This window comes from Neodothiora populina, assembly GCF_041146345.1.
Source record: "Neodothiora populina strain CPC 39397 chromosome Unknown canker_contig_6, whole genome shotgun sequence".
Taxonomy (NCBI): domain Eukaryota; kingdom Fungi; phylum Ascomycota; class Dothideomycetes; order Dothideales; family Dothioraceae; genus Neodothiora; species Neodothiora populina.
The window spans coordinates 383597-406498 of record NW_027191414.1 but is presented as its reverse complement, the minus strand read 5'-3'; the positions used below and the strand labels follow the sequence as shown (position 1 = coordinate 406498).

The 22902-nt window shown below is 51.0% G+C and overlaps 11 protein-coding genes across 13 annotated transcripts; 5 read left to right on the top strand and 6 right to left on the bottom strand.

The window, feature by feature from the left end:
• Window positions 1-36: 36 nt before the first annotated feature.
• Window positions 37-2388, bottom strand: AAFC00_005769 (uncharacterized protein; the record flags this gene model as incomplete). The annotated part of the gene is made up of 2 exons (XM_069345602.1): window positions 37-1974; window positions 2380-2388. 2 exons carry the CDS (start codon window positions 2386-2388, stop codon window positions 37-39), a joined length of 1947 nt encoding a protein of 648 aa, XP_069197804.1.
• A 535-nt stretch (window positions 2389-2923) lies between these two features.
• AAFC00_005768 (uncharacterized protein) lies at window positions 2924-4181 on the bottom strand (the record flags this gene model as incomplete). Of its 3 annotated transcripts, none has more annotated exons than XM_069345601.1 (3): window positions 2924-3709; window positions 3765-3824; window positions 3879-4181. In XM_069345601.1, the coding sequence occupies 3 exons, from the start codon at window positions 4179-4181 to the stop codon at window positions 2924-2926; spliced, it is 1149 nt and encodes a 382-aa protein (XP_069197801.1). The 3 variants fall into 3 exon arrangements, with proteins under 3 accessions (XP_069197801.1, XP_069197802.1, XP_069197803.1); XM_069348268.1 differs by having other exon boundaries at window positions 3879-4178; XM_069348267.1 differs by having other exon boundaries at window positions 3879-4070.
• Window positions 4182-6979: 2798 nt separating this feature from the next.
• On the top strand, window positions 6980-8097 carry AAFC00_005767 (uncharacterized protein; the record flags this gene model as incomplete). The annotated part of the gene is made up of 2 exons (XM_069345600.1): window positions 6980-7994; window positions 8066-8097. The coding sequence occupies 2 exons, from the start codon at window positions 6980-6982 to the stop codon at window positions 8095-8097; spliced, it is 1047 nt and encodes a 348-aa protein (XP_069197800.1).
• Window positions 8098-8967: 870 nt separating this feature from the next.
• Window positions 8968-10022, bottom strand: AAFC00_005766 (uncharacterized protein; the record flags this gene model as incomplete). Its single annotated transcript, XM_069345599.1, has 3 exons — window positions 8968-9166; window positions 9229-9517; window positions 9578-10022. 3 exons carry the CDS (start codon window positions 10020-10022, stop codon window positions 8968-8970), a joined length of 933 nt encoding a protein of 310 aa, XP_069197799.1.
• Window positions 10023-10937: 915 nt separating this feature from the next.
• AAFC00_005765 (uncharacterized protein) lies at window positions 10938-12170 on the top strand (the record flags this gene model as incomplete). The annotated part of the gene is made up of 5 exons (XM_069345598.1): window positions 10938-10980; window positions 11039-11163; window positions 11238-11684; window positions 11755-11931; window positions 12012-12170. The coding sequence occupies 5 exons, from the start codon at window positions 10938-10940 to the stop codon at window positions 12168-12170; spliced, it is 951 nt and encodes a 316-aa protein (XP_069197798.1).
• Window positions 12171-12676: 506 nt separating this feature from the next.
• On the bottom strand, window positions 12677-13327 carry AAFC00_005764 (60S ribosomal protein eL21; the record flags this gene model as incomplete). The annotated part of the gene is made up of 3 exons (XM_069345597.1): window positions 12677-13007; window positions 13102-13187; window positions 13262-13327. 3 exons carry the CDS (start codon window positions 13325-13327, stop codon window positions 12677-12679), a joined length of 483 nt encoding a protein of 160 aa, XP_069197797.1.
• A 261-nt stretch (window positions 13328-13588) lies between these two features.
• Window positions 13589-14526, top strand: AAFC00_005763 (40S ribosomal protein uS4; the record flags this gene model as incomplete). Its single annotated transcript, XM_069345596.1, has 5 exons — window positions 13589-13623; window positions 13780-13809; window positions 13889-13987; window positions 14053-14286; window positions 14346-14526. 5 exons carry the CDS (start codon window positions 13589-13591, stop codon window positions 14524-14526), a joined length of 579 nt encoding a protein of 192 aa, XP_069197796.1.
• A 783-nt stretch (window positions 14527-15309) lies between these two features.
• Window positions 15310-17661, top strand: AAFC00_005762 (uncharacterized protein; the record flags this gene model as incomplete). The annotated part of the gene is made up of 5 exons (XM_069345595.1): window positions 15310-15496; window positions 15550-15744; window positions 15799-16535; window positions 16589-17354; window positions 17423-17661. 5 exons carry the CDS (start codon window positions 15310-15312, stop codon window positions 17659-17661), a joined length of 2124 nt encoding a protein of 707 aa, XP_069197795.1.
• A 1058-nt stretch (window positions 17662-18719) lies between these two features.
• AAFC00_005761 (uncharacterized protein) lies at window positions 18720-19349 on the bottom strand (the record flags this gene model as incomplete). The annotated part of the gene is made up of 3 exons (XM_069345594.1): window positions 18720-18760; window positions 18921-19007; window positions 19265-19349. 3 exons carry the CDS (start codon window positions 19347-19349, stop codon window positions 18720-18722), a joined length of 213 nt encoding a protein of 70 aa, XP_069197794.1.
• Window positions 19350-19904: 555 nt separating this feature from the next.
• AAFC00_005760 (uncharacterized protein) lies at window positions 19905-20733 on the bottom strand (the record flags this gene model as incomplete). Its single annotated transcript, XM_069345592.1, has 2 exons — window positions 19905-20599; window positions 20652-20733. 2 exons carry the CDS (start codon window positions 20731-20733, stop codon window positions 19905-19907), a joined length of 777 nt encoding a protein of 258 aa, XP_069197793.1.
• A 554-nt stretch (window positions 20734-21287) lies between these two features.
• AAFC00_005759 (uncharacterized protein) lies at window positions 21288-22529 on the top strand (the record flags this gene model as incomplete). Its single annotated transcript, XM_069345591.1, has 2 exons — window positions 21288-21472; window positions 21539-22529. 2 exons carry the CDS (start codon window positions 21288-21290, stop codon window positions 22527-22529), a joined length of 1176 nt encoding a protein of 391 aa, XP_069197792.1.
• Window positions 22530-22902: the final 373 nt, after the last annotated feature.

Sequence of the window (22902 nt, the reverse complement as noted above, 5' to 3'; positions counted from 1 at the left end):
GATTGCTACTGTCTGCCCACCGACTGCAAACTAAGTTTACTCAACATCGTCTTGGTCCGCTAGGGCTGCTTCTAAGCCACTGAAGGCATCGTGGTTTGCGTTCTGGTCTTCTTCTTCTTCTTCTTCTTCTTCTTGTTCTGCTTCTTCCTTTCCTTCTTCTACTTCTTCTCCAACTTCCTCTTCTCCTTCGTCTTTCTCAGGTGCCGCCGGGTCAGGGACTTCAACTTCTGCTGGCATTTGTTTATCTTCTACTGTAGCTGTTGTTTCCTCGATGCCTGCCGTTGTTGGCTCGTCGACTTCTTCGACCGTGGGAACTTCGACTTCGGCGCTCGCTGCTCGTTCCTCTGCTATCGTGGGCTCTTCGGCTGCTTCTGCTACTGCTGCTGATAATTCTTCTGCTTCTTCCTCCGGTGGTGCAGCAGTGGCTTCTACATTGGCGTTTTCATCTTGCGGGGCCACTTCCTCCATCGCTACTTCTTCTTCCTCCACTACTGCAGGCACTTCTGTTGAATCTTCTTTGGCTTCGTCCTCGGCTTTAGCAGAAGAATCTAAGGCCGCCGGAACATCTGATGGCTCCTCTTGTGGTGGTGGTGCTACTGCTGTCGCATCTGCCGGTTGATCTTCTTCGCGAGAAATGCTGGGCTCGTCCGAAGTTGCCTCCATTGCGTCTGGTCGTGGTTCTGCACTCGGTTCTTCAGTGACCAAAGCCTCCGATTCGTCAGGCTTCTCCTCAACAGACTCTTTGATTGCGGGCTCGGGTTCAGCCTCGGCCTCAGCTCTTGGTGCATCTGTCATTTCTGCATCTACAGAGGAGTGATCGACTGAGATTGGTGCCGAGTCTTCTGCAGGGGTTTCTTGTTCCCCCTTTGCATTTCCATTCGCATCTTCAGCAACGATCGGAGACGCGTCTTCTGTTTTGGTTTCTGACAATTGCGCACGCAGCGTCGAAGGGACCAGCGCTGGATGGTTGTTGACTGTTGAGAGATGGGCGGGTGGTTCTTTAGACCGAGAAGGAGTGTCATCAGGGCCAGTCTCTCCTTCAGAAAGCTCGCCCTCTTCGCGGTCATCATCGTCATCCTCCTCATCCTCCTCGCCATCATCGCCGTCTTCCCCGTCCTTGCGTGCAGAATCAACCTCCATATGATCACCTGTGGCAGGCGTGGTTGGTACAGCTGTTCCTCCTGGAGTAGCAGCAGCGGCGTCGCCCTCGGCGCCAGTAAACATGACCTTCTTCTTGCCACGACCTGGTCCACCTTTCTTCACACGCTTGGGAGGCATATTTCTTCGTCTTGGCGGTGGTTGTGGCTGCAGAAGATCGTTCGCCACAATCACACCTTCAGCATTAGCAATGCCAACGCCTTCGATGACCGTACCAGGCGCCGCCCGCTCGAGCGCCGCTTCTGTAATCTCGGTATCCTGCTGGACTTCGCCTTCTACAGTCTGACCCTCGGGCACTATAACTTCGTAGACCGTCGTATTGCCTTGCGCATCGGTTTTCGAGACCTTGGCTTTCCTAGTCGCCGCTGTTGATGGAATATTCGCTGCAGCTTGTATCGCTAGAGCTGTATGTAAGCTAGGCAGACCTTTTCTGCGCTTGGCAAGGAACTCTCGCTCGGGCTCCTCTAGATGAGCGGGTAGTTGCGACCACTTCTTGACTAAGAATCCAGTTTGCAGTTCCTTCTCGCCTTCATCCTCCTCGTCGCCCTTTTCGTCCTCAGTCGGTTCCTTGCGTTTCGCAAGACGCGGTCTTCGCGCTTCCCGTAGTAGAGCCTGCGTCCAGTCCGACAGTAGATGAGAATCGCGAGGCATTGGTAACTCCGACCACGCGTTGTCGCCTACTTTGGGTTCAGTTATGACATGAGGTAGGCCAACAGTATTCTCGGAGGGCCGCCACTGCTTGATGGGAAGGCCTTCGAAGACATCATGGTCTACTTGCGATCGGCCAGAGCGATTGCTTCGGCCCGAAGGACGGAACTGAGAAGAGTCAGATGTGTCATTCAAGTTCAAGAGTGAGTCTTTGCGATGGAGTGATGCGGTTCCGAGACCGGGAGGAAACGACGCCAAAACATGGGGTGGTAGTAGTATGATCACAATTGAACCCCCACGAATAAGCATGGTTTTCAATGGATTTGAAAGACGAATGAAATCAGGTAGACTTTTGCTCATGGACAGAAGAGGAGAGGTATGACATTCAGCCATGACCAAAGTAACGTAGATGAAAGTGAACAGGCGTTGGCGGAAGGAAAGTGCGATTGACATAGATGAGTGTACGCATCGAAGGAACGCAATAGCAAAAGAGTTTCTTTCTAGTCTTATTCTGCTTCTCCAGGCATAGAGTATAACACTTGATGGTGACTTGAATGAATCAAAGGCACTTACGGGGGCCATGGCAACTGAATGCGCTGGTATGTGCGATAGTAGTCGATCTGTCTCGTAGACTTGGGCTATAGCATCGAGGCTTCACAAATGCGCCTATGCGAATAATACTATGCTACTCTGGAGGTCTTTGGCGAAACAGCAATAATAGGTCTGATAAATGGGAAGACGCGACATGATACGCGCAAGAACGTGGAGTGAAGTGGCCAGTCCGAGCATAAGGAAGAACTTCGGCCCAAAAGCACAGATATGGCAAGCTCAGCCGATCCTATATACAGCATGCAGGGACCACTGAGAGCACGCTTTACTTTGTCGAGCTTGTGCACAACGGAGATCATTTATATACAACGAATCGACTCGATCATATAACCGTGCAAGCGAATTTTGGCGAGTTCTGGTAATGGGTTTGAATGTAGGAAATGTAAATAATAAGAGAACTATCTGCAACGCTAAGGTATTCAATTTATCGCTCGAAACAACTTCATGTCATCCACTGTCATCCATCTTGATCATTAAATACTCCATACTTTCACTTTTTTGCAGCTTCTTAAACGTCGTTCAGGTACGATTGGAGGGCACCTTCGGGGATATCCATGTGTCTGTAGTTGGGAATCCGTTCGCACAGTTCCCAAGAGCTGTGCTTCAAGAATGTGATTTGTTCCTTGACCCATGGCTCGATATCGTCTCTGGTCATGAGCTGCCCGTTGCCCTTGTTTTGTCGGATCTTGTTGATAGCGGATTGGCATCTGTCTCTCAGGCGCTCGAGTTTGTATTCGAGGAATGTGTTCATAAGTTCGGGCATGTCATCATGGACGGGGTCGCAGCTCTTCAAGCTCATGCTGCTGTCGTCGGCATCAGGGTCGGCGAAGCCATAGCTGGTCACCATGCTCACTCTCTCAGCAGCGTTCGTGGCGCGAAGTGCTGAGTGCTCAGTCAAACCGCCCTGCATCAAGACACAGCCACCGATGTTGGCACCTCGTGCCTTGAGGATGCTGCCGTCGCCAGTTCTGATGGCAGTTTCGCCGCCCTCCATGGTGCTGGTGTCACTGAGCATGAGAACACAGACAACGGGGACCATGTCCTTGTGCCATGCGTCGATAGGGATGTCATCATACTCGGACTTCTCAATCTCAGAAAGTCTCGAAGGAGGAAGAGGCTCAGCAGGGAATTCGTTCATCTTGTAGACACCGGGGATACCCTCCTTGCCGAGCATAACGTTGACGTAGCCAACATCGCTCTCCTTAGGCAGAGGCTTCAAGGCACAGCCAAATGCGTAGTTGATGGCTGCCTGAGTGGCGGGGTGGTACCAGGCTTGCTTGATGAATGAAGCCTCCTATTCAGTCTTTGTAAGTACACGAATGTCATGAGAAGATATTGTATTGACTTACACCAGGGTGGTTGGTGTGTCCTGAAATGTAGCAAGGAGCACGTTCCCAAGATCTCAAGTACTACGATGGAGTCAGTAAGCGAACCATGAGTGGACAAAGCCATAAGAAACGAACCTTGTCGAGGAACTCCTTGCGAAAGACCTCACGACGCAGCATACGAACACCCTCTTGCGAGAAAAGCTGGAATGGCTCAGTGAAGCAGATGTCTGGTGCGTTGGTTGGCTTGGGCAAGCCTAGCTCGGTGAAAGAGTGACGAGCAGTCGGCGGCGTGAATGCGAGATGAATAGAAGGATCGAACTTGGGCATTGTGAAAGGCTGCTCCATGATCTCTGCAACCTCTGCAGTGGTGAGATCGAATTGATCTTTGCTTGCTGCCTCGGCACCGAGTGCGGGCGTCATTGTCGCTGCGGCCATCATTTTTTCTGGTGAAAGAAGACAAATGCTTGTCTGAATTCTCTAGAAGAGATGCTATGAAAGATCTTGAGAATTGAAATGCGATGAGAATGAAAGTGTGATATGTGGTGGTGATGCTGCTCTTATCTATGTACGAGGAGATGATCATAGGTTACCTCATTGGGTATGCGAAGGCCTTGGTGGACTTGATGGGGCGACCATAGCAGTCCGCGGCTCCGCTAGTAACCGGAAGGTGCACGAGCTCGCGATGAGATAGTGATCAGGGAACCAGATACTTCGTTGAGAGCATCGAGACTCCCTGCATCGTCGTCAGGCGCATGGAAATTACCGTGACTAGTTCTTGAAACAATGATCTACCATGAGTCGTTTATCATTCGGGCGACACTGCCGACAACGCCCCTGCGGCGTAATATCGCCTTTCGATGCGACATGGCGCATAGTACAGCGAGGAAGACTCACGTAGTGCAGTGAGTTATGATTCAGAGCGTTAGTCAATATCAACGATATGATGGGGTAAGCGCAAGTTTGTTGGATCTGCAAACACGACTGCGGCTTTACCTCGATCTCACAACACCGCTGTCTGGTGAAGCTCGACACTGTATCTTTTGCGAAAGTATAGAACTCTCGCTACGAGTATGATGGTGTTGTACATATCGACAGAGTGCATACGCGGGAGTCGAAATCATAATCAATGTAAGGTTTGTCCTGTGCGTACGACACTCCAGCTTGCCATACAAAACACAGCTTTGGGCCCATAGGGCCGGAAGGATCCCGCACCTAAAACAACCTCCAGAGCATCGACGACGACACTTATCTCCTATCTTTAGCCTTTGGTCAATCATGCGTTCATCCTGGAGTCAGGCCCCGAACGGGGACCGCACTTTCTTTCCTTTGCTGGTGATTTTAACCCCCGTTTAGGAAATATAATCCCAGGACCCTTCTCCACGACACGTTGGACGGGATCGAGGCGATCCGTTTGACGCTTTCTAGATCAACAGACTACTGCAGAAGCAAATTAATCGACTTCGAAACCGGCGATTCGGACATTCACATCACGACGACTACTGTAGCATTGTGAGAATAGCTATAGGATAATCCTCGTTTCATGGCTATACGCAACAGCGGTTGGGCACTTGTAGGGGAAGCCCCATGCTGCCAGGGCAAAGCTGGCGCGGCCCGCCAAGGACTATGGTGGACCCGAATAGATACGAGAATCATTCGAAACTAAGGCAAGGTAGCCGGAGTACGTATGGAAAGTCTACGTTGTCCCACCGTAAGGTAAGTACCATTGGTCTTGGCGTATCTTCATGTATGCTTTTTGGGTTGGTAGCAATATCACATGGAGCGAACTTAGGCTAAACCTGGTCGTACTATTTTCCACTATCTTCTAGACGATACGCTGCAGCACAGCCGGTGAATGCATGCCGTGGCCTTTCTGACCTTCCTGACCTTTCTGGCGGTGCGTTGTCACCCCCAACAACAGACAGGCAAGACAGTGCATGGGTGGTTTCAGTGCGCTATGCTGCCAGAGATGTTGGCTATATTGCTTGTGGGAGGCTGGGCTGGTCCATTTGGCTACGATCTCACTTATCAAGCGGTGAAGAAGCTCGGTCAGAGTGCGATACCATGGGAGATTAAATCGCGGTGATGGGGGGCAAAGACCGAGGGATCCGTTCAGGGACATAGCATGGAGCTAGTGGAAGGCCAAACAGTTTCCATGCCTGAGTACAGTACGAGCGTTTACCTTGCTTTGCTTTGCCCCGCCACTGCTGCTGTTGCTATCGTTGTTGCGAATTCTCCATACGCTGGCCGAAGACCCTGTGGCAGGAGTGAATGCAGGAGGAAAGAAGCACTTTCGACTCACAACACGAACGCAGTCTCATCGCTCTTGGGGAGGCAAGGTACCTCGTCGGAATGCTTTGAAGATCAATCTGCGATGCTGAAAGAGTTCGGGGTCGGTTGTTGATCAGCTGTCGCAGGGTGTGAGCAAGGCAGGCAATAAGTAATCGAATGCATTACAACCATAATGGTGGCAGTGTCTCTTTGGTAACAGGCTTACGAGGCTGTTTGGCATTATCACAACCTCTATGATATGTTTGTACGATGGTAGATTCGAAATAGAATCGTTTACGGTATCCTCCAGGTTGGACCAGTCCATAGGCGTAGATTCACAGTATGCTCGTTCGTTGGCTACCTACCTTAGGTAGACTGCTGAGGAAATGAGCGACATATACATCATAGAACGGCTTTCGCCCTATAGCGACGATGTCCAAATGGCAGTACTGGGTCCTGTGTGATACGTGCAACCTGATCTAAGTCTTATACCCTCTGTATAGCCACGAAGCAAGCATGATAGGAGGTTGTACAGCAAGGCTGGGCAAGGCTGAGGGCTGAACAAGGGCGGTTTCGGAAGTTATCCGCAAAAGGAAAGCGATGACGAGGCTGGCTTAGACGCCAGGAGATTCAATGCCAAGGCCCAGTTGGAGACTCAGTTGGACATTCATCCTCCATCCTTGAGTTCACTCTAATAGTAACATCCAAGCCGTATATCACCAGTTACTCGATTGTGCTTCATCTTGCGATACTCACGGTCTAACACTACAACTTCAACCAGTCCTCTGTTTCCAGAAACGACATATCCAGGACTGATCAAACTGATTCTAATTTCCACTTTCGCCCTCCTTCCAAAGGCAACAACAACCACCTTTCCTTTTAGGAAGTCGCCTCAGTAGCACTTCCCACGACTTCCTCTTTCCGTCTTTCCACCGACACAGACAAACCCACACGTGATATCGGCGACCATGATGGCCACGCATTCCATCCAAGACCGGACGCCCGAGTTCCGCAGCATCCTTGTACAGGCGCAGAAGCGACTAGCCCAACAAAAGATGCCTGTCCAGCGCAACCAGAACAATGCCATGTCAGCGACACCGCCGACGCGGAAACAGCGCTCCGAGTTCGCGCGCAAGGCAGCAGAGATCGGACGCGGCATAGCAGGCACAATGTCCAAACTGGAACGACTGGCGCAGCTCGCCAAGCGCAAGACGCTCTTCGACGACCGACCCGTCGAAATCGCCGAACTCACCTATGTCATCAAGCAAGACCTGGCAGCGCTGAACCAACAGATCGGCGCCCTATCACAACTCTCCAAGTCACAGCATCCCAACGCCAAAGCCGGCACAGACCAGGAGGGCCTCCACAACGAGAACGTCGTCGTCATGCTGCAGTCCAAGCTCGCAAACGTGGGAGGAAACTTCAAGGAAGTCCTCGAAGTCCGCAGCAAAAACGTCCAGGCGAGCAGGAGCAGGCAAGACAACTTCGTGTCGAGCGTCGGCCACTCGGCCGCGGGCCAGAACAGCGCATTGGCGCCCGGACGGACAGACAGCCCGCTCTACTCGACACCAGGCTCTCAGCGATCACGGAGTCCCAATCCAGGCGCCTCTGCAGGCGGGGGCGGCCAAGATCTCCTGACTCTCGAACCGCCCTCGTCATCCTCCACCAGCGCCCTAACGCGCGGCATGCAGTCGGAGCAACAAATGCTGCTCCTAGAAGAAGGCCAGCAGAACAACTCGTACATCTCCCAGCGCAGCGAAGCCATCGAGGGCATCGAGCGCACAATTGCCGAGCTAGGCGGCATCTTCGGCCAGCTGGCGCAAATGGTCAGCGAGCAGAGCGAGATGATCCAGAGAATCGACGCCAACACGGAGGATATCGTGGACAATGTTGAGGGCGCCCAGAGGGAACTCATGAAGTATTGGGGACGCGTGCAGGGCAACAGATGGCTCGTCGCAAAGATGTTTGGCGTTTTGATGATTTGTGAGTGTTTTCCGTCTTTCTCATTCCTGCCCTTCTGCATCTTCGGAAAGCTGACGTGGATGTCCCTACAGTCTTCCTCCTCTGGGTCTTGATCGCCGCATAGACAAGGGAGCCCCCCCAAGAATGTTTCCATTCACATCCTCCACCTACTCTCGTATACCATGGCTCTGCCTTCAGCCCCATATTTTCTCACTCCGCACGCGGTCGACACTCCTCCATCAAACACGACTGGACTATCCCTCTCTCCGGGCTCTAAAACCCTGTTCCCACCCCCTCTTGTCCAAGTTGCCCGCCTAGAGACAGCAGAGCAACAAACGGCATTTTCTCCTCCGGCGCACTTTTTTCCAGCTCTAAAAAGAGACCGAGACAAGCGAAGGAAACATGGCATTGTGCATGCATGCACACATTCTTACAAAGTAATGCAACCCAATCCCTTCTTCTTCCTTATATTTCTACTTGACGTCGCACAGCACAGCACTGCATGGAGGTTCTCGCGCCCTTTTCATTCTCTTCTTCTCTGTTCACTGTCTCGTCTGTACAGGCTCCTCCTTGTTCTATCGTCTTGTAATCATAGTAGCAGCGTTTAGCACGTACCCTAAAAGAGCTGTCTCGGTTGTTTCGCGGTCTGCTTTCGCAACCATTCACTACGCTTTTCTTTCATTTTTCCTTTTCCTTTTCCTTCATCCAGATAAGATACGAGGAGAAATGGGTTGTAACTAGATTTTCCTTCATGCGGAATGTTGCTTTGGTAGTGGGCTTTCTTGTTTGTTTCTCGCATGTGAAAAGAAAGTACGTCTCACGGGAATCTCAAACACGGTGGTACGCTGAGAAAATAAATCTTTGCGTGTTCAGCATTACGAACAGTTACAAAGAAAATGGTCTAACATCATAAGACGTGCGTTAATAGCTATGCGTGAAGTTTTTCTTGTCATCAAAAGAGAGAGCAAAAGTCTGAAGCGCCGTGCAGCGTGGCTTAGCCTTGCATCTCGATGCCGCCAGAGACGTGGATCGTCTCGCCAGTCATGTACGAGCCGAGGGGCGAGGCGAGAAGAATGTATGCTCCTGCGACCTCGGAGGGCATGGCGGTTCTGTTGATGGGGCACTGGCCGACACCAATGTTCTTTGTTGACTCGTCAGGCAAGTTCTTGGTTGCGGGCTGCAGGGGAGTCCAGCTGTGGAGCCAGAATGATTAGCTGTGTTTCTTGATTGTGTTTCTTGTCTGGGTGAGACTTACATGATTCCAGGAGCAACGGCGTTGACTCGAATGCCCTTTGATGCCTGCTGCTGAGCAAGAGCGCGGGTGAACGTCACAATGGCGCCCTTGGTGGACGAGTAGTCGACAAGCTGGGGATTGCCCATGTATGATGCCACAGATGCGGAGTTGACAATGTTGTCACCATAGCTCATGTGAGGGATAGAGTATTTCGCCATTGCAATCATCTGGATAATATTGGTCTTGAATGTCTTCTCGACGACAGACATGTCGATGTCCTTGATATCCTCGCAAGCTTCTTGCATGGAGCCTTAGGGATGGATGTTAGCATTAACTTGCTTTTGACATATCTCTTGCAGACCAGACTCACTGTTGTTGACAAGGATATTGAGCTTGCCGTGAACCTTGATGTGCTCTTCGACGGCGGCCTTGCAGTTGGCCTCCTCTCTGAGGTTATACTTCATGCCGTGGCCTTTACGTCCAGACTTGGAGATCTGGTCAAGCGTCCACTCGGCATCCTCTTCCTCACCAGGCAAGTACACAATGGAGATATCGGCACCTTCCCTAGCCATGAATAGTGCAACAGAGCGTCCAATGCCGCTGTCACCTCCAGTGATAAGGGCCTTCTTGCCAGTGAGGAGACCCCGACCCTCGTACTCCTTGAGGTAAGGCTTGTGGTTCTCGTCCCAGTGCTCGACCTTGGTCCATACTCCAGACTCCTTCATGTCCTTGTCAAGACCGGTGCTACCCTCCTGGTTCTGAGCGGAGATCTTCCACTCGAAAGCAGTGACGGGCTCGCCTTTTGAGTTGGACATTCTGAGAATAATCTGTAGGAGGTTTCTTTGGGAGTCTCTTGTTTGGGGACTACACTGTTTGTGATGAGAGGACTGAGAGGATGAGCTCAAAAGTAACAAGGAAAGAAGAGGAGGAAACGGATGAGGAGATTACGATGTCTGTACGACACTCTGAGCGCCGACAAGAGCTTAAAACCCTCATAGGATCCATTTCATGCAGTCAACAGTGATCTCATCATACCAGCGTCATACACAACCAAACTTGTGGGGAATCCGGCGTCTCTGGCCTAGGAGTAAATTGAGGTCTTGACCAATAAAGTGTCACCTGCAGACACGTACGAGATTTGATGAACATGATCCTCCACCTGGAACTTTGCGTATTTCGTTTCTACCTTGGGTAAAGCTTTTTGTGTTTTAACACGACGTGTTGATCTATTTCTTGGGGAAATGGTCGTAATTATAGCATTGGAAAAGAGCCTCATTCTAGGGCCGACCCACCCACGCGCCGAGGGTTTGCGAGGAGCGACTTGTCTTGGCGGTTAAATATCAAAAAGTAGATCGCCAAGCCTTGACTATGAGCCATACTTTTATATCCATACCATCACGACGGAACAAATTGATCTTGCATTTATATTCGTCGTGTAGCATATCGCAGTAGAGGTGAGTGAGTGATTCTTTGTTGTCGTTAAGAGTAGAAAAAAAAATTGCATCTGTTAACTGCCGTGTATCTGCGTCTTTTCATACCACAACTTTTTTCTCGTTGCATTGGTATCCGAAAACAAATGGGCAACAAGTCATTGCCAAGTTGTGGATCATTGCAGTTTCTTGTGAATGAATTGCATATACGACGACAGCCTGAAAGTTGTGAAACACATGTTGTAACATTAAGCTAACACATCTGTAATGCCGAAGGTGAAAACAGTAGCAGCAGCAACCATGGCAGCAGTTCCGGCCGTCGTCACCCAGATCGACCCCAAAGGTGAATCTGAGAAATCAATATCCTTTGCTCTTGTTCGCTGTACTAACATCTTGCCTAGTCGAGCAATATGGTTTGAAGAAGATTGCAAGCGGCAAAGTTCGCGAGATTTACGAGATCGACTCCAAGACTCTTCTCTTTGTCGCCACCGATCGCATCTCGGCCTATGATGTGATCATGAAGAACGTACGCAAAGCCTTGTTCTTACCTTAATCTTATGATCTGTACAAAAACTGAGTCTGCTTCCCTTGGAACTACAGGGCGTTCCTCAAAAAGGAGCTCTCCTCACTCTACAGACAGTGCACTGGTTCAACCTGCTAGCATCCAAGGTCCCCTCCCTCAAGACTCATCTCCTAGGCACCACCATCCCATCTTCCCTGTCTCTTCCTCAGGATCTCTCTTCTCAGCTCCAGAACCGCAGCATGCTGGTGCGCCGGCTCAAGATCTTCCCTCTGGAATCCATCGTTCGCGGGTACATCACCGGCAGCGCGTGGTCAGAGTACAAGAAGAGCGGCACCGTGCACGGCATCAGCATGCCATCTGGCCTTCAGGAGAGCGAGAAGCTGGAGCAGCCGCTGTGGACGCCGAGCACCAAAGCCGAGCTGGGCGACAAGGACGAGAACATCTCGCCTGAGAAGGCCAGGGAGATTGTGGGAGATAAGTACGCCAAGAAGATCGAGGAGTTGAGTCTTCAGGTTTATTCTATTGTAAGTCTTTAATTATTCTTCTCTTCTTGCTATATTGGCAAGGACAGACTCTTACCGACTCTCCTATAAGGCCAGAGACTATGCCGCAGAGCGCGGCATCATCATTGCAGACACCAAGTTCGAATTCGGTCTCGACGAGGAGACGGATGAAGTCGTGCTCGTGGACGAAGTCCTCACTCCGGACAGCTCGCGCTTCTGGCCTGCAGACAAGTACGAGATTGGCAAGACCCAAGACAGCTTCGACAAGGTAAGTCAATTGAAGTCATTCAGTATATGTCATATGCGAATGTGAGGCTTGGGATAACTAATAATGTTTGTGTGTGCTAGCAATACCTTCGTGATTGGCTCACCAGCAATGGACTCAAGGGCAAGGACGGAGTCGAGATGCCTCAAGATGTCGTCAAGGAGACTGCGAGCAAGTACCAAGAGGCTTTTGAGAAGCTCACTGGTAAGAAGTGGGAGGATGCTATCAAGGGCGGTGCATAGACGGTGTATCCATATTGCCAGTTCACGAATTTAGAAAGAATGCGCTTGCAGCACGTCATGCCATTGTCACGATTGAAGGTGTGGGCACACTTGTCAAACACGTAAAACAGATAATTGTGAAATGTGAGTAATGCATTTTATGTCCACCATACATTCTCTACGACTGGGGCTGAGTAAAAATTGGCCGGTGGGGTGAAAGAGATCCTCGATGCGCAGTTCATGATATATCATCAGGAAAAATTGCACGTTCGGTGGGGGTATTCGAAAAAAGAAATAAAACATTGAGTTTGGTGGTTCGCATCAATGTCATATTTGTGGTTTTTGGTTTTTTCTGACGTGAGAGAGGAAGGGTCTCGTTTTTGGATCCAAGAGGGATAAATCATCTGCTTTTTCATTTTCCGGATGAATATATCTGCCTCTCTCGAGTGCTGCTGCATGATGAAAATAAAAACTCCCGCCAGCAAAATCATCCAGCCCCAACCCCTATCAGACGCTTTTTCTCCAGCTTAAATGTGGGTGTCGTAGGCAATGGGCACGATGGTCTCGGGCATGTTGTCCTTGGCGGAGATGGTTCGGGACTCGCGGGGCATGGCGGGTTGTCTCTTGAGGAAGACGGTCTTGCCCTCGGCCTTTGCAGCCTTCTTTGCGGCGGCGTTGGTCTTGACGCGAGTGAGGAACTCGTCACGGGAACGAGAGTGGCGGACGTGCTCGATGCGGACGTTGATGCGCTTCTCGATGTAGCGGTTGCCGACCTGTCTGTAGAGGATGACACCGACGGCGGACTTGGTCACGTTGTAGACGATACCAGTCTTTCCGTGGTAGACCTTGTAGGGCATACTGCGTGGCTGTTAGGCGCTTGTTCTTTGCGTTTCTGGCTCCATCTCTCTGGGAGATTCGAGATTCGATGGATTTGATGGAAGTTCCGACTGACCCCTTCTGGACGGCACCGTTGGCGACAACATCGACGATATCACCGACTCTGTAAAACTTCATATAAGTAGAGAGGGCGATGTAACCCTTTTGGCTAGAGTCAGCTTCATTGGCTCGTTTCTGTCTCTGCAGACTTGGAATTCATCAGGGATCGAGCTGACCTTCTTCTTGAAGTCGCGAGAGAAGGCATATCTAGTACCAGCGCGGAGACCTGCGGCGTGACCCATTTTGACTGATTTGTTGGCGGGAAGTCGATTGGCGTAATGAGTTTCTTCGCTGGGCGTCGCAGATGAGATTGGGATGCAGAATTTCGAAGCCGAACGTGGGCGACGCCGTGCCAAGACTTGGACTCGCTAACCGCACACCAGACCCACTTTTCCGATTTGCGAAGCCGCGAACCACGACGACTTCCATCTTTTGTGCTGCTCAAAGGAAAGTCTTCTCTCTTTCTTCTCCCCAGCAACGCCGACGAGCGCAATTCGACAACCATGGCTCCTCGTTCTTACTCCAAGACCTACAAGGTGTACGTTGCATTCACCACTGGTCTGCGACGTTGACTGCACGATTTGATTTCTGGTTCTTGCTCCTCCGTGTAGCGATCAGATATCGACTTGGTGGTCTTCGTCGTGTGGCCAGTGAGAACACATGTGAGGAAAATCATATGCTAATTTCATCACAGCCCTCGTCGTCCTTTCGAGTCCGCTCGTCTGTCAGTATCATCCATAGGCCACTGAACATGAGCTTGCCTCTGTTCAAGTCTTGGAATGCAAAAATTAACATCGGTACAGGGACTCTGAGCTGAAGGTTGTCGGCGAGTACGGCCTCCGCAACAAGCGTGAGGTCTGGCGCGTCCAGCTCACCCTCTCCAAGATCCGTCGTGCTGCTCGGTATGTAGAGTACCAGGAAAATCACAGATTTGCGCCTGCGTAGCCGAAACTGATTTGTCCCCCAGTCAACTCCTCACCATGGACGAGAAGGACCCCAAGCGTCTCTTCGAGGGTAACGCTCTCATTCGCCGTCTCGTTCGCGTCGGTGTCCTTGATGAGTCCCGCATGAAGCTCGATTACGTCTTGGCCCTCCAGGTCGAGGACTTCCTTGAGCGTCGTCTCCAGACTTGCGTCTACAAGCTCGGCCTTGCCAAGTCCATCCACCACGCCCGTGTCCTCATCCGCCAGAGACACATCCGGTATGCGCTCTATTCTGTCCGTATCAATTGGCCTGTAACAATACTAACAAATGACACAGTGTTGGCAAGCAGATCGTCAACGTCCCCTCTTTCGTTGTCCGTCTCGACTCCCAGAAGCACATCGACTTCGCTCTCACCTCGCCCTTCGGAGGCGGTCGCCCCGGCCGTGTCAGGAGAAAGAAGGCCGCCGCCGCCTCCAAGAAGGAGGACGGTGGTGACGAGGAGGAGGAGGAGGAGTAAACTACTCACCCCCTTTTTACGTCTCGACTTCTTCCATGGCGTCTTACGGTGCTTATACTGGGTGGTCTCTGGGTCTTGGGATTTTCAGACAGGCTACGTTGCATGCCTACCAATAGCGCCCTCAAAAGCAAACCAATGTCAATTCGACGAGAGTTTAAAAATTTGCGAATACCCCTATGAATGCGCATGTCTTTACGATTTGATTTTCTTGTTCACCTTTGCTGTGCTGTGCTGTGCCATGCCCTCTATGCTTCCCGCTTGTCCTCGGCCAATGAACAGTGGTGTGTTTCCCATTGACGCCGACTCCTTTGTGCCGATATGGATTCCAATGTCCTTCAATAGATACCTACTAGATATGCGACCTTGTCAACAGTACCATGTTTGCCGATGAACTTCTACACTGCGCAATGCTCGATGAACATGATCACGTGTCGCACAGACACTGATGGTTTTCGGATGGACTGGACAGGTAAGCTCAGTATTGGGGGTGTACCTATCCATTGTACGAGCAATACCTGACTATCTGCAGTAACAGGTCTCTGAGATACTATCTAGATGTCCATGATAGAGACATGGCGGGACGCTGCCACTACTCCTACCTTCACTCGTGCTTGAGTCCTGATTTCCACATTGCCGGAGATTGCGTATCTCCGTTGTATCCGAGGCACGGACAAGCTACCCAACTCTACCGTATCTATCTTGTACATGTCCATCCATTTGCCTCACCATCATCTCGCTCAAAAGACCTCATTTCTTATACTGCATTAGTCGCTGCGTGCGGAGATGAGTTCTCCTGGATCTGAGCACGATGCTCATTCGGAGACTCCACTGTCGACGAGAGACGTAGTACTTTCTGGACCACTTGGGGACGGTGAATGGGAAGACGATGACGACATGGACTATGAGCCCGCCAGTGAGGCCTTGTCTGAGTTCTTCGAGGGGTCAGACCACGACGAGACAGAGTTCTTTGGTTTGGGTCTTCTTATATATAATGAAGTGATCAATGCTGAGATGGTTTGTCAGACGCCGAACCAGGGACTGGACCGGTGGAGATCGAATTCGAACTCACCACCGACGATGACGACGAGGATGATAGTAGAGAAGCATCGGCGGATCCTGACCAAGACGATGAAGATGGAGATGAAGATGAAAACGGAGACCGAACAGAGACCGAAGGCAACCAGCGAGAGGCGCCGAGGCAGCGACAAGCCATCACTCGTGTGTCGTCTTCCCCTCTTATATCCACTTGTGCTTCAGGCTGACGGTGTGCAGTCACTCAGCAACAGATATTGCGACTACTGGGTCGAGCTGGATTGAGAGGCTTGTTTGCTAATCACACCGCCGGGAATCCATTGCGAGGTCTGATGGGCGAGGATGACGACGATGAGGACAATGACGACGACGACTATATCGGATACGCGAACTGGGCCAGACGAGCAAGGCGACCTAAAAGGCAAGGCGCGGGCTATCCACCGGTACCGAGTGAAGAGGGCCAAAAACTAATGGAGTCTGGGACTTTTGGATTGAATGAGCGGCGGCAAGATAGCTATGGGCGGAAGAAGAAATTGGCCTACCGGACGATGATGCGTGAGCTGGGGTTGGGCGGTGCTGGCAAGCAGCGAAGCGCAAACAAGCTCCTGTCACAGACACTGATCCCCGGCTCGAGTGCTGACAGCATCATCAATTACAATGCTAGATGTTACTCTGGCCAATTCTCCGACGACGGCAACTTTTTCTTTTCTTGCGCTCAAGACTTCAGAGTCCGCATGTACGACACCTCGAATCCGTACCGCTGGAAGTACTATAAGACGGCACATTATCTGGGCGGACAGTGGACTATCACAGATGCGACTTTGAGCCCGGACAACAAATTCCTGGCTTACAGCTCGATCCGAAGTGCCGTCTGTCTCTCACCGACTGATCCTGAGAACACCATGGACCCTACCATTCTCGAATTCGCTCACGTGGGTGGCCCACAGGGGAGACGACTTTATGGAGGTCACTTCGGTGTAGGTTATGCCTCGGCGTTATCCTCTTTTGAGCTCGGCTGATGGCTATACAGATTTGGTCGCTTCGATACTCTGGAGACGGCCGGGAAATTGTTGCGGGTACGTCTGACGAGAGCATCTACGTCTACGACATTGAGGCTCGTCAGACAACATTAAGGATCAATGGCCATAGAGGAGATGTCAACGCCGTGTGCTACGGCGACAAGTCCTCGCCTCATATTTTGTACTCGGGTTCAGATGACACAACCATTAAAGTCTGGGACCGACGTTCCATGGGAGACAGCCGAGAAGCCGGAGCGCTGGTCGGTCACACCGAGGGAGTGACCTACATAGACAGCAAAGGCGACGGCCGTTACGTGCTCAGCAACGCCAAAGACCAGACCATGAAGCTCTGGGACTTGCGAAAGATGATGACAACAGAGCGCTTCGACAACATCCGACCAGAAGACTACACGACAGGGTTCGACTACCGCTTCACACCCTACGACGAAGACGACTACGAGCCTCACCCGCACGACTGCAGCGCCGTGACTTTCCGCGGACACAAAGTCCTCAAAACCCTGATTCGATGTCATTTCTCTCCTCCTGGCAGCAGCGACGGCAGATATGTGTACAGCGGCTCCTTCGACGGCGCAGTCTACATCTGGAACCTAGACGGCACGCTGCAAGGCAAGATCGACGTGCTCGCCGCGACGAGGAACTCACGACCGGTAGAAGACGAGCGGTACGTCGACAGATGGGAGATCAGCTCGCGAAGCACACAGTGGCAGACGATTGTGCGAGACGCGAGTTGGCATCCCAACGCGCCCATCATAGCCGGTAAGTCTCCCGCTTTTTCCTTCTTCCTCTTCTCCCATCCTTCACGGCCCTCACTAACAATTAAAAAGCAACATCATGGAACGGCTGGGACCACGGTCTAGGAACCTGCACAGTGCACACGTGGAACGACGGGAGCTCAACAGACGAGTGCGACGACCCAGCCATGGGCGCGCGCTTGAACGCTCAACTCGACCACGACCAGCGGTTCTACAACACCTCGGGTTCTCATATCAGTAGTTTCAGGAGGACGAGGATGCGGAACCGGCAGCGGATGGCCGGGGGAGATGACGACGATGATGACGAGTGATTTTTAGGGGTAAGTGGTTAAAGGGACCTCACGGCGGTATCTATGGAGGGGAAGGGACGGGCCGGTAGACGCAGAAAGTCATATGAATGAAATGATGGAAGAAGAAGAGATATGCAGAACGCCACGGCGGGGGAAGGGCCTAGGAAAAATACATGAATACCTCCATCGAGACGACGTTCCTTTTTTATTACCTTTTCTTTCTCTTTTCATCAGACAAGACTCACTTTCTCTCTCTCTCTCTCTCTCTCTCTCTCTCTCTCTCTCTCTCTGTCTCTCTCTCTCTGTCTCTCTCTCGTACGAGAGGGACAGGAATGGCAAAATGTACATATACATAAATGACCCTTCTTCTCGAAAGCCCCAAAACTGGATGTTCCTCAAGAGGACAACCTAGTATCTGGTCAAGTCGCCCTCCACAGGCAATAAGATGTTGCGGCTACTGGTTGTTTCTCCAGAGGGTGGACCAGCTTGACTTGCCGAGTACATGGGCAAAAAGGAACCCTTGATAAGATGGAAGAAATTCTACAAAGACTGTCCTTGTTCTTTTTGGTATTTCTTCTTCATTGTGATGTGATGTGGATATCAGAAACAGATTTTGCATAATAAGCTAACAGGAATAAAGAAAAAAAGGATTCTTCTTTTCGGATACAATCACAAACCAGTGCCCAGAAATTGTACAAGCAAAAGTGAACGAAAGGTGCACCCCTTTCTTCCCCATCCTTGATCGTCGGTGATTTCTTGTTCTCTACTCGTCATTTCCTCCTGTCTTGGTTTTTTTTTTCTATTGTTATTCGAGTCTCGCTCTGATCATCGACAGGTATAGCATTCTCTCTGTCCTGACAACGATGTTTTCGCAAGAATCTCCTGCGTCTCCAAGCGTGAGCTTAGAGACTGTCGATAGTGTCGATGATCAGAAGTCGCGCGTCAAGGACCGTCGCTTTTGCTTCTCCTCGCTTTGTGAAAAGGATAATGGGGACAATAATGTGACCAAGAGAAGAATGAAACATTCTTTCGCAAGAGGAATGGCAATGCTCCAGGGAGTTGTGTAAAAAGCTCCTCGCTCATGCGCCTCCGACAAGGATGTTGTTGACGGGGATATGTACTGTTTTAGTGTTGTTAGTAAACTATTCTTGCATCTATGTTCTCTGATCTGTGTGTGTTTTATTCTCATCTCTCCGCTCTCTGCAGCAGACCTGACGAGACGAGGAGGAAGAAAGATATTCGAGAGGTGTAGGCGACACAAGGGTGCCCTTGTGACTTACTCAGCTTGACAACGTAACCAATCACGCCCATGACGAGGAAACCGACACCGACTGCTTGGGAGATCTTGAGGAATTCGCGCTTGTCGGCTGCGACATTGTCAGCTTCTGGGTTCTGTTTCTTGGAATATTTGCAAGCTCTCGAGGAGAATACATGGAGAGGTTGAGGGAGGCATTGTCGGATGTACGAAAAGAAGAGTCAAGCTGTGAAAGGGGGAGGAAGGAGCGCCCTTGAGCTTGGCCAATGGAGCACTCGTCTCCAAAGTCAAGAGGGCCATGGACCTAGCGATAATGTGCGATCGAGGCAAAATAAGAGAGATGAAATGAGAGATCACAGAAACACATACGCTTGGTGCATCTGTTAATGAATTGAGTGCCGTCCTTGAGGAACTCGCGAGGCATCTCCGCCAGATCCTTGATTTGTTCCGACATGATTTATCTGATGTGCGTATGTGTAAGTGTTGTTGTTGTTGATGGCAGATCGAATTGCGGTAATCGTAGAGGCTGGTGGATCGAAAGTTGAATTGCTGGCAAGATGGCGTGTATGTGGGAAATGTGGTATGGAGAGCGAGCGGTGGATGAGGACAGCTGCCATTCAATTCAATTGGACCCTTGCCCGTCTCGTCTCTTGCGGCGGCGTGCGACCCCGGAATTTCATTACTTTGTCAAGTCTGGGCCTCGGACGGTTGGTGCTGCTTTGAGAGTCATGTGGAGCATTACACCAACGACAGGCTTGAGTCATGCTGGTCTGGCAAGGAAGATGTGTTATTGTCTATTGGTCGTTCGCAGAGCTCTCATGAGAATACGTACAGCAATTGCGATAGCTGGTAGATCTGTTTATTTGGTGCCCATTCGACTTCGATACACATGGCCAATTGATTCTTCAATAATTGAAATCGAAGCCTGGCATCTCAACTTGCCTTGCTTGTAAACGCCGAAAACTCCATGCACCCGATGCTTACTATATACAGGTCAAGGTATCAAGACTCAAATGGTCTTCGTGCCCGGCTCATGATCAGCCTGTTTCTTCTCCGCTAACATGTCCTTGACGAGACTCTTGGCAACCTTCTTGCCATGCACATCGTTGGTGGCATAAATCTCCTTGATACACAGATCGAAGGGACCGGGGATGCGATCGATCAGTCCGATTCCGATGCTCCGCACACGTTGTGTCATCATGTCCTTCTGTGGCTCGACAACCATACCGTGGTTCGTTCGTACGAAGTCATCAATCTTGACCACCACAGTTTCCCACTCGTCCGGCTTCTTTGCGTACAGTCTGTGCTGGTGAATGTCGGTGGGTACGATAGACTCGGTTTGAACATTGATGAAGTATTTGCGGCCGTCGCTCTTGACTTTCAATGCAAGGTAGGCGTAAGAGTCGAGATCCCACAGGGACTTGCCGAACAGGGTAGCAGGGCGATCCCTCGTGCGCCACGCAGCAAAGCCTGAGCGCTGGATATCTGGTCGGTTGGGAGGTAGTTCTGTAGATATGCTGCCATGGAATCTAGCGTGCGCTGGCTCCGTCTCGGATTTGGCAGGGAGAAAGTCGAGTGTGGCTGACGAGAAGCCGCCAGAGTCTGAGTCGCACATGATCTTGCAGCTTTCGATGTCGCCCGAGGAAGCAAAGTTCATGAGGGGCAGAGCCTGGGTCGGACTCTTGATTCCTTCGAGATTGATTGCTGGTCTGTGTCAGTTGCGAGCGACCGCCCTTGCGTATTTGTCTTGTCTCACCAATTGTGGCCTGTCTCTTGAACTCGTCCAGACTCCGTTTCCAGAAGCCGGCGGGGGCCATCAGTCCACGAGTGCACTGCATCTTGCGTGTCGAGATCCGGCCGATCAGTGTCAGGGCTTGAATTGAGTATGATTCCTGGGTGAGGAACAGATAGAAGAGACCAATGTCAGAGCAGCATAGAAAGGGTGATCAGATGCGACCGAGACGGCGTATCAAGGTATTGTACTGTAGGAACATCTGATACTGACGCAATCAATCAGAATCTTATCTGCAGATCTCTTGGCGAGGATGCGGGCGGCAGATGCTCGGACGGAGGTTAGAAAGAGGCAGGTCCGAGCTGCACACTGCTCAGGTCTGATGGTCATGCGTCGTGCTCTGATAATGCACCAATTGCATTAATTGCATCGATTGCCTGCCGTGCCGTCGCTTTGGCGGGCAAAAAAAGGTGGTCATCAAGGTACATGCATCTTTTATATCTTCGTACTGTGTACCATACCATAATTATCCTGATACTTTACTATTACAACTCATGCGACTTCTACGACAATAATCCCTGTTGACGCAAAACATCCATCGATTTCGTCAGTTCAAACCACTATTGTGTTTTCGCATTATCTCTACAATAAAACCTCTTGATGACCAACTCCCTCACCACTAGCCGTAACCCTTCCGGCATCAGTGAACCCTCTCCCGCAACTCCTGCCTTATCTACATCGAGAGAGACTGGAGAGGTGCTACCTCAGAAGCAACCAGATGGCACCGCGGTAGAAGGGCAGCCTGTGGGTGTGGCCAAGTCATGGGCTCATTTTGTCGCCGGAGGGTACGCCATCTACCATTGTTCTTTCTTTCCAAGCAACCCAATGTATTGATATTCTGTTTCGCATAGAGCTGGCGGTATGACAAGTGCCACTTTGACATCGCCACTCGACGTCCTCAAGACACGACTGCAGTCCGACTTTTACAAATCACAACTCGCTGCTTCACGCGCAGCCAGAGGGATCCCGCCACTTGCTGAACTTTCCGTCTATCGCACATCTCTCCTACACATCCGCGAAACCTTCCAAATACTTGCTGCCATTCCGCGCGTTGAAGGCTGGCGCGCTCTATTCAAGGGTCTTGGGCCAAACCTTGTCGGCGTCGTGCCGGCGCGAGCGATCAACTTTTTCGCCTACGGAAACGGAAAGAGGCTCATTGCTCAGAAATTCAACAATGGCGAGGAAGCCAGCTGGGTCCATCTCCTAGCTGCTGCCCAGGCCGGAATCATCACCGGAACAGCGACCAACCCCATTTGGCTTGTCAAGACTCGCCTGCAACTGGATAAATCAAAGGCTGAACACTCTGGAAGTGGAGGAAGGCAGTACAAGAATGCAATGGATTGCACACTCCAGACTGTGCGGAAAGAGGGTATCCGAGGTCTCTACAGAGGCTTGAGTGCGAGTTATCTGGGAGTCACCGAGAGTACCTTGCAATGGGTTCTCTACGAGCGCATGAAGAAGAGCATCGCCGAAAATGAGGCACATCGCATGTCTGTCGCCAACAGACCGCGTACTGGTTGGGATGATGCTATATTGTGGTCGTACAAGCTCGGTGCTGCGGGCAGTGCCAAGTTCTTCGCTGCCCTCGTCACTTATCCTCATGAGGTTGTCCGAACAAGATTACGACAAGCCCCTGTGACCACCTCGGGCACTGGTGTTTCTCATCTAAAGTACACCGGTCTTGTCCAGTGCTTCAAACTCGTCTGGAAGGAGGAGGGCATGGCTGCCTTATACGGTGGCCTGGTACCGCACATGCTCAGAGTAGTGCCCAGTGCCGCCATTATGTTTGGCATGTACGAGGCGGTCCTCAGAGCTCTAGGTACAGACTCTGGTGCCAACTGAAGAACCAAAAAAAGTGATTTTCGTTGTCGTTGGGGACTTTACGACAGCATTGTAACATAGGCAGTCCTTGAGCGAAGGCTGTCGCTCTTCACTCTGTCGGCTTTTTGGGGAATTTCACTTTTCCCCGCTATACTGTACGAATGATTCGACTATGGGTCAAGCCCGAACCTTTGTATTTCGAGTGCGTGCCTTCCACCCCTTGTTATGTTGAAGCGTCTTGCGATCTAGGGCAACCCTGTCTATCATCGTCAAACTCGATTTGGTCCTAGTTGATCAAGGCCCAGTTATGTTAATTGTGGTCTTCAGTGATGGTTCGGTAGATGTTAGTAGACAGTATGAATCCGATAGACACTCGGGTCATTATTTCGTTCAT